The following is a 14,910-nucleotide window of genomic DNA, read 5'->3' as shown; positions in this document are numbered from 1 at the left end:
TCACAAAGATCTAACTGCCTGTGTTGGGACTAAGTGTGTGCACCACCATACCAGGCTATTTACAGAACATCTTAACTTCCCCGGCAACCCTGGTGCTCTAGGCCTCCCCTTGATCAAATATAATCCTACCCAAAGCAAAACAGAAACCACCCCCACCACCTTACTTCCCAAAAAAGACAATGTCCCTCAGAAGAGGATTTCAGCAGAAGAGAAAGGGGAAGTAAAAGGCCAGTGGAGGGTGAAAACAACTAAAGTCCCCATATACATGCATGAAACTGTCAAAGAATTTAAGGTTCCTCTAGCAGGTCTTCAGGATGGAACTCCAGAGCCACCAAAGTCATTATTTATGGCTACAAAGACCTTAATTTCAAACCCCTTGAGGAAGCCAAACTCACAATGTACCTTCCTGAGTGCCCCTTTATTAACATCTGTGCTTAAATTTTACATTAGAAATGTTTCCTGGGTCAATACAACAAATCTCTATCTTATATATGTCAACCTGAAATGAAGTTCTTTGCTGTGGCGAAGCAATGAGTTCTCCTTTAACTGAAAAAAAAAATTTTCAAGGTAGTGGAGTCAGCAGAAATTGAGTTTATCTCTGTCCCACTGACTATAAAATCTATGAAAGGCCAATGATTTGAACCAAGCTAATACACCAGTAAACAAGAAACCAAACCAAAATGAAGTCACTCATGCTTCTAAATTAGCAATTTATATTGGCACAGTCAAGTTCTCTGTCTTACAACCTAATGTAACTGAAACTGCTTTGCTTTTTGTTTTCTTGTTCTAACAAAATGCTTTAGAAACATGCTCCTCCACAGTTTCTACTTAGGGATGGGAGGCAGCCCATTCCTCAGTCGCTAATAAAGCCCACAACATCTTCCCATTTCTATTAAACACTGTCATTTCTCTGGAGGAAAATGCATTTTCCCTTTAAAGGAAATGCCTCAAAATGGCACGTACAATTCTACGGGATAGCAAAGCTAGAACCCAACAGTGCTTCTCAAATTAAGTCAGCCAATGGTCTGCAGTTTATAGCTCAGTAGCAGAGGGCTTCCCAGCCAGCGTTCATTAAGGTCCTCTAGGTTCAATACCCAGTATGGTGGTTTAGGCCTACAACTCTAGCTATTATGGGAGGCTGGGGCAGCAAGGATAGCCAGAATTTTAAAAGAAAAGCATGTAACTAGCTGTTTCTGAAATTCTCATCTGGAACTAGGCAGAAGTCACCTTAAGCTTTCTCATGCTACTTCTGCTCCCCAATAATCAACTAATCTGCCTCCAGCAGACAGGGGTGTGAATGACATCAAGGAGGCTAGATATGGTCTACCTGGAGAATCACATGCGCAGCTAATCAGGATCTGGCAACAGTTTCATACTGAAAGGCAAAAAGAAAGCTTTCCATTCAGGTAAAAAAATAAGTAAATAAAATAAAAATAAAAAGAACAAGACAAAGCAGGAAACTGAAGAGGTAAGGCTACAGGGGACACCTCCCTGCACTCACCAACCATCAAAGGGGACACTTACACTCTGAACACTAAGAATAAACGACCTAGTTTGGCCTGGAGTTCCCTTTAAACTTGCGAGTCTTCTATTTTCTTATTAGCTAACTTGTAGACTATAACTTTTATAGACTTTTATGAAACAGACTGTGCTGACGAAACTTCAAAGTTCAAAGGAAATTAAAAGCCCTGGTTAACACCCCAATAATAAATGTGAAATGTATGCCCATGTCCTCAAGAGTCCTTGGAGCTAAGAAAGCAAGGGGAGGCACCTCAGCATAGCAAGCACCAACAGTCACTAAGAGAAGAACTCCACCATACTTTTCATTACACATGCTTTCTACATTGGGACACCTTTGATGAGGCTAGAACTGGATTGTTGAGAGAGTGCCAATGTTTGTAGACTACCTGGCACCCCACACTTCTTTGCATTAGATGTCAACAGCACCTCAGCACCTGGTAAGCCAAAAATATGAATAATCAAACAAGATGAAACTGGGGATAAGGGGACCACACTCTATCAAGAATGAAAAGCTGCCACTGCCCATAATCCTGCTTCAGAAACACAGTATTACCACCTATTATTTTAAAAATGAAAAAAGCTCAGAAGCTCTTGCATGGAATTCTACAGACAAAAGGAAGCAAAATAATAGGTGTTGGGGTTTCACACAGCCATAACAACTTCGCTCGGGAGGCCAGACTGAACTGCCTCAAATACCAGTCCAGACTAGGTGAAAACATCTCCAGAAAAAATTAATAGCCAAAGGGAGGAAAAGAACAGAGATCCAAGCTGTCAAGAGCTCTCTGTGCACCTGCCACACAACCCTACCCTGCTGCCCAAACTATGAAACCCACAGTCACCTGAGTCTACTGTTCCATATGCAGACTCCTAGGTACAAATCCCTCAATTACCCTATTCCACACTTCCACGCAAGACATCTGGTATTCACAGGCAACCCAGGTGATTAATAATTCTTTTTCTGGTTTTTTTTTTTTTTTTTTTTTGAGACAGGGTTTCTCTGTAGCGTTGGTGCCTGTCCTGGACAGGTGATTAATTCTTAGCAAGAATATTTTTCAAGTTAGAAGTTAATAGATTGTTAAACAGAAAAAGAAAGTATTACAGCTGTTTGGTCCATCAGTCCCAACTTGCACCTTAGCAGTCATAGACTGATCATGGGAATGGTCAAGCAACCTGTATCTGAATGTGAACAAGGGGACACACTAATTCTTAAGATTCCTAATGTCTACCTGATTGATTAAGGACTGTTACTTTTGGTTTGATTTTGGTTTTTTTTATTTATTTATTGTGTATACAATATTCTGTCTGTGTGTCTGTCTGCAGGCCAGAAGAGGGCATCAGATCTCATTTCAGATGGTTGTGAACCACCATGTGGTTGCTGGGAATTGAACTCAGGACCTTTGGAAGAACAGGCAATGCTCTTAACCGCTGAACCATCTCTCCAGCCCTGGTTTTGGTTTTTGAAACAGGGTTTCTCTGTGTAGCTTTGGAACCTGTCCTGGAACTTGCTCTGCAGACTAGACTGACCTCGAGCTCACAGAGATCCGCCTGCCTCTGCCTCCAGAGATGGGATTAAAGGCTTGCGCCACCACCCTGCCACCTAGTACTGTTTCTTGACAAGGCACATCTACAAAACAACTGACCCAACATGAGCTTTCCCTTTCCCCTAACCTGCTATATGAAATCTTAAAAAGAAAAAAGTCCACTCAATTCTGACACTTGTTTAAATTATCCAGGTAATTCTCAAGCAAAAGATGCACAAAAATTAAACTTAGGATACAGGGGAGGCCACAAACACAAACTTTTCATGCATTACAAACTAACACAAAGTAAGTTTTATTCACGTGTGAATAAAAGCCAAGCAACAGAAGAGCAAGTCCTAAGTTTAAGGTTCCCAAGACCTCCCCATCTACACTTCCAGGATTCAGCCACTCAAGGAACCCACAGGTACTTCACTACCCCCAAGGAAACCACTTCAGTGGCCACATTCCCACCTCAGGTTTTATGTAAAACACTGGCCTTTTGAAGATCACATCCAGGAAAGACTGTACTCCTGAGGCTTTTGTTTCTTTAGAATGTAAAGGTTAGCTGGGAGGTGGTGGAAATGGATTATCTTGAGTTTGAGGCAGAGCAAATTCCAAAACAGGCAGGGTTACACAAAGAAACCCTGTCTCAAAAATAAATAAATAAATAAAAGTAAAATGTAGAAAAGGTGGGCAGGAAGGAGCACTTGCTTTGCAAACATGAAGACCTGAATTCAAATCCCCAGAATCCTCAATTAAAAAAAAAAAACAGGTGTAGGGCTGGAGATGGTCTGTTGTTAAAGCACACTTGCTGCTCTTCCAGAGGACCCAGATTCAATTCTCAGCACCCACACAGCAGCTCATGACTGTCTATAACTCCAGTTCTGTGGGGATCCTGACCTTTCTCTGTTCTCCAAAAGGCACCAGGAACACATGAAGCACATAAACATACATACAGGAAACATTCATACAAATAAAATACAAATATATAAAAATCTTTACACTTATTCCAGAACTACATAGTGAGACTGTCTTTTTTTCAAAGTGGAATGCTGAGGCACACAGGGAGGAGGATCTCTGTAATTTGCCGGTCTAGCTCTAGATTCAGTGAGGCCCCTGTCTCAAAGGAACAGGTCACCCAATGATGACCTCTTCTGGCCTTAGCGTGTGCATGACCTACATACGCCACACAATGAATGAATGAATGAATGAACAAAAGAACAAATGAACGAACGAGCGAGTAAATGAACAAACATAAAAGCTTTAGGAGAAGCAGAAGAGAAGGATCCAAGATGTTTTACTATGTCTCCTATTTCCTCTACATTTTTCTCTGAATCGACCAAGGGGACAGTAACCATTCATGGCATGCTTAAGCCAGCTACCAAAAATCTGAGTCACGATTCCATACTGACTCCCCTATACTTCAATTTTTCTCACTTCCCACATGCAGGGATAAAAATCATAACAACTGGGTTCACAGCAGGCGTAATGAATGGTGGTTCTTACTGAGCCTTCTCGCTATTTTCTTTTAAACATTCTCTTAAAATCATTTCATCTACAGGTTTGGTGCCTATCAAAATACAAAGATCAAAAACACAAGGCTACTCGGGAACAGTGGTACACATCTTTAATCCCAGCACTCTGGGGTGAGAGCAGGTGGATCTGAGTTAAGGCAGCCTGGTCTACAGCATTCCAGGACAGCCAGAGCTACAGAGAGAGTAGACCTCGTATCAAAATTCTAAAAGAAGGGAAGAGGGAGGAAAAAGGCAGGGCCAAGTATGGTGGTACAATCCTTTAATCTCAGCACTAGAGGCAGAGGCAAAGCAGACAGACTGTTCAAAGATCAGCCTGGTCTACACAGTGAGTTATAAGACAGACAGAGCTACAAAGTGAGACTCTGTTTCAAAAAAGAAAGACTACATAAATGAGATTCCCTAAGGTTTTTCATCAATTTTTAAAATGCTGGTGCTTGTTACAGTTTATATCTGTCACCTGGGAGACAGTCTGAGAACAGCACACCACAGTTCCACTCCTGTATGATCTGGTTAGGTACTTACCTATATAAGCAACAGGGGGCAGGGGAAGTAGTCAGCATGCTGGCCTGGTCTGTCACATGGGTACCCTGTCCCTTTAAGAGACAAGTCCCGCCCACTCTCAACCCCTCCCCCATCCTCTGAGCATGGAATATGAATGTACTGAAACCAAGTAATTCTTAAGATTTGGGAAGGTACTAAGTAAACGTGAAGAGATTAGCATCCAAACAAACTCCCGAATCAAACTGAACAGTGTGAGTACGGAAGAGCTCCTCACTGCACATTTGAAAAGAATGCCTGACGCAGGAGCATACTGAACCCAAACACTTCCTTCCTTCTCCACTAAACCTCTAATTCCTTTTCTCAAAACTCCACCCACCTTTTATTTTCTGGACTCCAAACTAAAACCATTGGCCTGAAAGCACCAACAAAGGAGATGCGACGGGCTAGTGGTTATTACTAAAGAAAAGAAGAACAAAAAGTGAACACTGCATATAGAAAAACACATAGAAACACATAAAAACATATAAAAAAAACTGAGTCACATGGAGGACTTTTACAAAGTAAACCTGGAAGGTAGGGCGGGACTTGGATTATTTTAAAAGCCCTCCAATGACAGAAACAAACTCATCTAACCCATAAAACACATGGAACTGAAGAAATCAGAAGCACCCAAATCTTGACACTACAGTTCCAATGAAATACCATACACATCAGACTGTGCAGGGCTCTACTACTACCAGAGCACTCACTAGTCACTCTCCTCCAGCAGCTAGAGGAGCAACAGAAGCAGCCAGGAACAGGCAGCAATTACCATCAGAGGGGTGGGGAAAGTAACTCATTACTGCCAAGAACTGGGCTCTGACTCACAACAGGAAGAACAATCAGCTCCCACAGGCTGGCTGGCTCCTTGGAGTAGGAAAAAAAAAACAAAATACAAAAACAAAACTGAGGTTTAACTACAAAATGCACCCAAGATTTTAAATTAAATGGGACTTGCCTCCTGAGGTCATTCTCGAAAATCTCTCCTCTAATTGGCCTAAAACAGCTCTTGGTAACCACCAGTGTACTTGGGCAGAACCTGGCTCATCAGAAGTACACTTAGAACTGCAGGGCTGAACGGTGAGGAGAGACAAGGATAAATTGAGCAGTAACAGAACAGTATTACTAGTAGCTCACATTCGCTGAGTGCTGGGCACTTTGCTAAGGACCTACACATACAGGCATTCTAATACTAAATCCTCACAACCCAATGATTTACACGGTCTACATTCTTAAGATGAGAAAATTTCATGCCCCAAAATAACCCAAATTGGAAGCTTTGAGCACTAAAGTAAAAGTCGAATTGATACCCATTATGATTCCAAACACAACTCTTAGAGCCTAGCAAGAGCATGACGAGAATGAAGCCCTAAAATCAGGCCTCACTCGACCTTCCTTCACCCAGCCTCTTACAGGGGTAAGGAACTTACTACTCTTAAGACGAAGATCTGTAGTTCCCAGCATCCGTGTGTAGCCTATCACAACTGTTAGTAGCTCTAGTCCCAGAGGATACAATGCTCTCTTCCAGCCTCCAAGGGCACCAGGCACACTTACACGTAGTACACATACATACATACATCCAGGCAAATGCTCATACGGATAAAAAAATAAATTTCAAAAGAGGAAGGGAACCTATTTTTCCCAACCTACAAGAGAATCCAAAGTCTTTTGAAAATAAGATATAACCGAGTGGTGGTGGCGCACGCCTTTAAACCCAGCATTTGGGAGGCAGAGGCAGGTGGATGGATTTCTGTGAGTTCGGAGGCCAGCCTGGTCTACAAGAGTTAGTTCCAGGACAAGCTCCAAGGTACTGAGAAACCCTGTCTCAAAAAACAAAACAAACAAACAAAAAAAAGGACAGGTAAGGCTACATACACAAAGAACCCCTGTCTCAAAAAACCTAATAACGAGGAGAATAGTGATGGTGATAATAATTACTACATAGAGTCACAAAGACATTTGAAACACCAAAACAGGGGGACTCATAAGCGAGCCCATAAATGAAGTACTCAAAGCTAAGTACTTCAGAAAACAGAACATGAATAGCAACTTCTAGGCTCATTATCACTTATTTCAGAACGGCCTTGACCCTCAGGTACCAATTTGGGATCAAATGTTTTCAGCATAAGAACTTTTCAGAAATGTCTCTGACCCCAGTGTCACCTAATCAACTAAAACACAAATTGATTAGGGAGCAAAGGTCACAACAGACATAAACAAAGTAAAACCTGGGAAAGGAAAACAGCCCTTGGGGATCTGGTGATTTGGGTCATAATAGTTTTAATCTGGTCTTTTCTCAATAACCTTAATGTTCCAAAACAAGTAATAATTGGCAACAGTGGAGAGGCTGCCCAGTCATGCTACAGTGCATGAGATAATACTAAGCTACAGGATCAAGACAATCACCTAAGATAAACAAGCTTACAACTTTGCTTTTATTTCCTTGAAAAATAGTAACTCTTAGGTAGCCCCAGAGGAGAACTGTTAAGCACAATTTCTTTATTAAAGTAACATTCAAGAAGTGAGGCAATCTAAAGCAACCCACAACCAGCAAAAATGACTTACTAGCAGTCACAAGACTTTGTCAGGAACAAGTTCACTACATACCAAGTTTATGGGAGAAATGGTAGGGGTGTGCATATCCCAGGTGATCTCAGCAGCTATGGGGTTCAAATTTACACAGCTGGGCTGAACACTACAGCGATGTAAATTATAAAATCTGAATGTCATACAAAGTTCAAATAAAATTTCATATTCGTTCCTCAAGAAATTAACTGGCTATAATTTAATAAACTTTATCAAATATTGTTTACACTTCCCTCTATTAACTCTGTCGTTTTGTTTTGTTTTGTTTTGTTGTGTTGTGTTTTGTTTTGGAGCCGGTTTCTCCAGTTTTGGAGCCTGTCCTTGAACTAGCAAGCTCTGGTGAATCAGGCCGACCTTGAACTCACAGTGAACCTCCAGCCTCTGCCCCCAAGTGCTGGAATTAAAGACTTCTATCACCACACCCAGCAACACCGCCTTTTTATCCTGTTTTGGAACAGTAATCTCAAGTAGTAGCCAAGACTGGCCTCAAATCTTATGCAGTTGAAGATAATCTGGAACTCCTTATTCTCAGAATTCATATTCCAAATAAAGAGATTTCAGGTGTGTCGCATCCAGTTTACAAAATTAGGAAACAAACCTCGGACCTCTTGCATGCAAGGCAATCAACTGAGCTCCCATCCCCCACTGACTTAATCTACAAAAAATACGAATCATTAAAAAAGGCCAAAAAAAAATGGCATGCAAGTTTTAAAAAATGAAATACACATACCAAAAAGAAAAGAAAAAAGTTTCTTGCCAATTTCTACCATATCCACACAGGCTCAAAAGGCAGACCTTAGAAAATGTTTTGAAATGTTCACTGGTACTGTAATCAGTTCTGAAACCACTAAACCTGTAATATATCAACTGGCACAGTGCAATATACCTGGGCTGAAATTATCTTCCACAAAACTGTTTATTCTTTCATAAATACAATGCAAGGTTGGCTACTTAATTCTGACCCACACAGAAATTTAAGAATATTTAACAAATGCTAAAAATCTAATATTACTATAATTTCAATACACCAAAAGGGACATGGAATTACAATCTTCCTTCTGATAACAAGATGCTTTTGTTGTTCTTGCTGCTATTATTTAATAAACACTTTAAAATGTTGGAAACAATTAAATTAGCTTATAAAATATAGAACTATAAGGATATTAGGCATTTTGTGTAGAATAAACATGAGAACATAATTTCAAATCACGTGCAAGCTTTTCTGTGCGATTCTTATATTCCTAAGACTTCCACCTAAACAAATATAATTAAGGGAAACCTATAAAACCCATTGAGGAAACTAACTGTTGCTTTCACAAACACGCACAAAAACATTTCCAGTAACAGTCAAGAAGCCCATACAGTCCGTTGGTTCCGTTTTTCATTTTGAATTAGTCTCACCGGACATTTCCCTGACTGTCCTGGTTTGCAGACCAGATTGGCCTTGAAATCAGAGATCAGCCTGTTTCTGCCACTAATGCCAAAGCGCTGAATGAAAAGCGTGTGCCTCCACATTCGGTGCCCATACCTGTTTTATAGTAAAACGTTCTACTGAATTGTTAATAGTGTCTCCTGAGAATAACACATTTAATAGTCCTAAGATGTACTGGAATATGTAAGGAAACAATACAGAAGTGTACTAACTGCACTTCCTTCAACTTTAAATTCCTTACTTGTGATTAATTTCAAGCAGAAGTTGGTAAACTATTTTTAAGAGCAAATTCTTCCAAGGGTTTCCAAAAAGGTAGTAAATGAACAACACAGAAGTTTGTTTACCAGAAATTAACTAAAGGGAGGCTAGGGCCAAGGCATTTCTCAAGACCTTAACAAGCAATTCTGCTAACTAAGCAGTTTGAATCTCAGCCAGCGCCAGTAACACTTTAGTAGTTTGCTGACACTACAAAATAATGTATTTCCTAATGCACGGACATTTGTAGTCACAACTAAAAGTACCTAGGCCGTTTTCCATTTAACTACCCACTGAGACTCATACAAACCACTAAACACATACTGACCTGAGTTTTTCTTCCTCAAATGTCAATTGAGAAAATGTTTGGTACCAAGTAAAAATGCACGGGGACAAGCTCAAGCGCTCTTCACTTGGTTTATGAGCCATGTGTGACACAGACCTTAAACACCCGTTAAGGCCTTTCAATTGAAAACATTCCACTCACACTGAACTGTTTTCAATCAATGGAACAAAATGAAACTCACTAATCTCTTTACAATGAACAAGGAAATAAACGGGAGAGAAAAAACGCACCGGAATATTAAAAAAGGAAAAGAAACCACGAAAACTGGAAATAAAAAAACCTAGCGGACTTCTATTTGGAGATGTACGATTACAGTGTCTTTTCTCCAAAAGCGGACAACTATTCCAGGAATGTGCTCAGGAACACACTGCAGGGCGCGGTGTGGACAACTACAGGCCAGGCCTGAGGACTGCAAGATCAAAATCGTTCCGGAAAGAAGCCGCCCACCGGAAAGTCCCGACCAAAATTCCCTTCCTCTGCCCCGCCCCCGCCACTACCCGGGCCCGAACAGGAAGCAGTCGACCGGCGCACGAGGCCACGCGTCACCACGTTCTCCCGCCCAGCACGGCTGACGTAAGAGGGCGGGGCCATCCCCGCGGCGCCGCCGTTGACCCGGCTGTTGCCAGGCGCGAAGGCAGCCAATCAGCGCCCGCCGCCAGCGCCGGCCGGCCTTTGAACTCGGCACGGCAACTTCCTGCTGTTTGGCGAGTACACAGTGCAATGCAGTATGTCTGTCAGCGCTGCGGCACAAAGGAACAGCCATTTTGTGACTGAGCTGGACGTGCACCAAGATGCCAGAGCCTCCGAGAGCTGCTCCCTACGCCAACTACCGAGCTGCCCCCTTATTTCATCATCAGAGTACCAATGGGAACATGGGGAAAGGGATGTTCTGATATTAAGGATTTGGATTCATTTATTTCCAGCCTTCTTAAAAATCCGATTTTTATACGTATTATCAGTCATAAAATGGCTGCCACTGAAAACTGCCTGTTCCAGTCCACAAGCACTGACTGCATAAGCCTTTTCTAATCACCCCCAGCCTTACAAGGCTAAGAGGCTCTTGTAAGAGGCTCTTTAAAACGTTAAGATTTTACCCAGACCTCCGAATATCAAATTATGGCTCAAAGGCAGATGATTCTGGATACACATTTGTGAGTTTATAAATGCCGTGCCAAGTACACAGAAATGTGTGCACACGGTTTCATGTGCATTCTCTTTCCCCTAGTTTCACTCCTGGATATAACTTAGGTAAGTATGTGGCATACTTTATATGTCCATCACTAAAACTGTTTTATTTAGAAATTTACAAATATGAATTGTTTAAAATTACATTCTAAAAAGTGAATTTTTAAACTCCAAAAATCATGATATACAAAGCACTTTAGAATTAAGCATTAACTTCAAAAGAATACAAGATATCAATAGTAAGTTATAGCACGTGTTTCCAAAGCACGAAAAAAAGTTTACTTAAAACTAGTGTTCATTCCTGTTTCCCAAGTGATTCTCATTCCAAAGTTTACTTGACCTGAAAACAATTCCTTTCCTCTCTTGCAGTATCAAGGTGCAAAAGTTATTTTAGTAATGTTCCCTAAACACTGTACTTCAAAAATTTAGCCTCTTTAGGCAATCTACTAATAACAGGAACCAGGTACACAGGCAATCCAATTTCAGCTCACTGGAAATAACAGTGTACTGTACCAAAACAACACAAACATCCTTTAAACTTTACAATCTTTTAAAGGAAGTGATGTCATAACTATGTACATGCATTAATAATGTATAACACTTAAGAGTAACAGCATCTTCAAGAATTCAAGAGTATTTGGACATTCATAAAGTATATGATTTGATTTAAAGTATAGTTGGCAAAAGCATTAAAAATATGCTTCTTGTTTTAACTAAAGAAATCAAATAGATGCATGACAATACCCTAGTCATATTCCAGATAAAAGTAAAAGTGTATTCAAAAGCAGCACTTTGCAATGAGTTAGAGAGCAGTCTGATCAATGAAACAAAAAACCTGCATAAGAAAGCCAAAACCCTGGTGAGAATATGCAAATCTATACTCAAGGGAGTAACAACTTTAGTACTGGGTCTTTCATAATTTTCAAATATATCTGAACTTCCTATATAGCTTCAAATTATTACTTTCCAGAAAACTAGTTTTGCATAAGAAGCTTTTTGTCCTATATAAAACCCAATAATTACACAGGCAACTCAAAAGACATCCAAAATTCTAACAACTCAATTTGAAGAGGAACTTGGAAATTATCTTTAAAAGCAAGACTCAAAATATCTTTAAGTAGAATGTAAAATTCATCATTTGTAATAACCATATTCAAATTTTCCAAGTTTACAAGCTAATTTAGAAAATAATTTTATGCAAAATTATAAAGTAAAATCAAAATTGGGAAAAGAACACATAACCAATCACATCCTTGTTAGTTACATGATTTAAAATTATGACAATTCTTAATACATCCAGAAATGCATGCACATTAGCTTTTAAAATTAAGATAAAGATAGTCATACAACAAAAATATCTTATAGGTTTTATTACTTCGGTTGCTGATAAACTACTTCAAGGAATGTGAGACAAATCATTATTTGAACAAACAGTACATTAAAGCTTCAGAAGAGAAAACATTCCAGACGACTCTGTCAAAATAAATGGATAAATTTAAAGCAGCATAAACTAAAAGGTAAAGATAAAATACAATTACCATCCTGAAAGCACTGTCTTAACATAAATACACAAACATAAACCTTGGAGCATTTTAAAACATAAAATCTAAAATTATATTGTCATATTAACAAATACAAAGCTTAACTATTAATAACATTCCAGGATTTTTGCATGTTACAGATTTAATGATTTCAGGAAATATAAGGAAGGGGTTTTGGTTAAGTCATAAAAATTCCCGAAATGGAAGTGTATCAAAAGAAACAATCAAAAATATAAACGAAAGGCATCAGTCAAAGGGTCCCATTTGTGATTCTGTTTTTAAATATACATTTTCCATTCATGTAACTTTCTCAAATGTCTATTTACTATAATTTACTACCATAAGGCTCCTCTATGGCCCTCAGTTACAAGTTTGAATATCCCAGATTCTTCAAAGAAAAAAATCTGCCTTGTATGTAAAATGGTGCAATGCAGCAATGGCTAAACAGACAAGGTCATTTTTCTGCAGCACGAAAACCTAAAAACTAAAAATTTACTGACAGAAAAACTACAGTTTCTAGGAAAGGCCCCTCCGTACAAAAGTACATTACCTTCTGAATGCTGTAAGAGGCCTTAAGTCACAACTCAACTTTCATAAATTGCTACCAAAAAAATCAGGGTGTGGCATGTTAGCAATCTCAAGGTCACGCTTTAAAAAAAAAAATCAACCCAAGTTAGAAAATTCTTATAACACAGACAGCAATCCATGTCTGTCAAAGTAAACAAGTGTAAGCTGAGGTTTCCCCCCCAAAAAAAACAGAAGAAAAAGAAAGTTGATAGCTCATACCTCGATGCATTGCTGTGTAGCGAACTGTCCTCCTCTTGGCTTTTGTCCTTATTTCTCATCATCTTTTAATTCTTAAATATTAAGGGGGAGGGGGAACCAGTGTTTGCTTTGAAGTCCTGTGCCCAGGTATTTACTGTCAAAAGTTGAAAGAAAGGTAAGGTCCCAGCTTCTATGGGTGGTTTTTATTATCAGGAACAAAGTCCTGACGATGTTAGCGATATTCATGCAATGCAACAACGGTAAGCACCAAAAAAACAAAAATATTTCTATTTTTCCTTTTTAAAATAAGTAGGGGATAAACTGAACGGTAGAAGCATCACTATCAATAAGGAAAGTTTCTCAAAGTAACACACTGGATACAAATAACAATCTCTGTATCTTATTGCGTCATCCAGGAATTTCTCCTATTTACAGTAAATAAAGCCAACTTCAACATAAAAATCTTTAAAATTATCACTAATTATCATGGACTTACCTGATCCATGTAGTATGTCCAAAGCAAGAGTCCTATCTAGTAGTAGAAAAATATCAGAGCCAAAATAATTTTAAAAAGCAAAATCCTCCGTTAAAAAACAAAAAGTAAATTAAATAGTCCCCAAATATGTTGACTTGTCAAAAATAAAGCAATAATTAATACTAAAACAGGTCCGGAAGGGGAAAAAAAAAGCCTCATTAGGAGAGCGCACAAAAATGGAGGTGCGCCATGGCTTCTAAGCTGGAAAAAACAACGACCTGGGCTCTCAATACGGCAGCTTCTTCCAACAAGGCACGAAAAGAAAGCTCCTCAAAGCTGCTTTTCTCCCAAAAAAAGGTTCGGATCGACCCCAGTAACTCACTAGAAGAGGCAGGGGGCTGCGGGGGCCCCCTGAGGGTGCCCGAAAGTTAGGGAAAGTTGCGTAAAGTGAACCGAAGCAGGGAGCAAAGCGCGCTCTCTCTAAGGCACAGCCGCCATCTAGAGCCTCCTTCCCAGCTCTGAGAGCTCTGCCTTTGATTGACACTCTCTACATTTACCCCACAACTCAGGTGATGTACCATAGACCCACCCCTTCATCTCCACCAAAAAAAAAAAAAAAGAAAAAAAGCTAGATCCTCCATCCAAGGGAGCCTTAAGACCCCCAACCCCACACCTCCCTGCCCCTCCAGACCACTTCATAAGGGGGAGGGGGAAGGGCTTCTTAACCCCCTCTGGCTCAAGCACCCTTTTTAAGCCAGAGAGAAATGTAATTTGTTCCTTTTGTCTAAAGATCTGCTAAATATTTCAGTCCTTGAGCTAAAATAACTTCCTCCCTGGACAGGAAGTGGTGTTTTATCAAGCCATTTTGAAATAGGGATAATTTTTGAGAATCTAAAGCTCAGTTTAAGTACTAATCTTTTAAAAAATTAACACCCCCATGAGTAAAATGGATTGCAAATAGAAGCAACATCAATACCATAAATTAAGATGAACTCTTGCCCTCCTTATGGTCCCTAAAAAACCATCTAAAGACCAAGTTTAAAGGGGAATTTTCCACCCCAACTGGAAGGGGTAATTTTTTTTACAACTCAAGAGCGCCTCCCTAGTGTTCAGTTGCAGTAGAGCAAAACTTAGTACAACCCCCTCCAGAATCATCAAAATTCTTTAACCCATTAAATAACCTTGGACGCATCATACATCAAAAAATTC

At 39.8% G+C, this 14,910-nt stretch overlaps 1 protein-coding gene across 3 annotated transcripts in view; it reads right to left on the bottom strand.

Annotated features, from left to right (window-relative positions):
• The window catches only part of Chd2 (chromodomain helicase DNA binding protein 2), a 113,083-nt gene extending 98,793 nt beyond the window's left edge, over positions 1-14,290 (bottom strand). Inside the window, exons 1-2 of one of the 3 annotated variants that reach the window (XM_048434830.3) lie at positions 13,723-14,290; positions 13,248-13,380 (exon numbers count right to left, since the gene is read on the bottom strand). In XM_048434830.3, the coding sequence (XP_048290787.1) occupies positions 13,248-13,309 (62 nt within the window). In that variant the 5' untranslated portion in view covers positions 13,310-13,380; positions 13,723-14,290. Of the gene's footprint in view, positions 1-9,717; positions 10,126-13,247; positions 13,381-13,722 lie in introns of those variants that run through there. The other 2 variants (XM_048434831.3, XM_048434829.3) reach the window with 2 other exon arrangements.
• Positions 14,291-14,910: the final 620 nt, after the last annotated feature.

The sequence above is a fragment of the Myodes glareolus genome, chromosome 24, assembly GCF_982192425.1.
Source record: "Myodes glareolus chromosome 24, mMyoGla1.1, whole genome shotgun sequence".
NCBI lineage: Eukaryota > Metazoa > Chordata > Mammalia > Rodentia > Cricetidae > Myodes > Myodes glareolus.
This window is presented reverse-complemented; position numbering and strand designations above follow the sequence as displayed.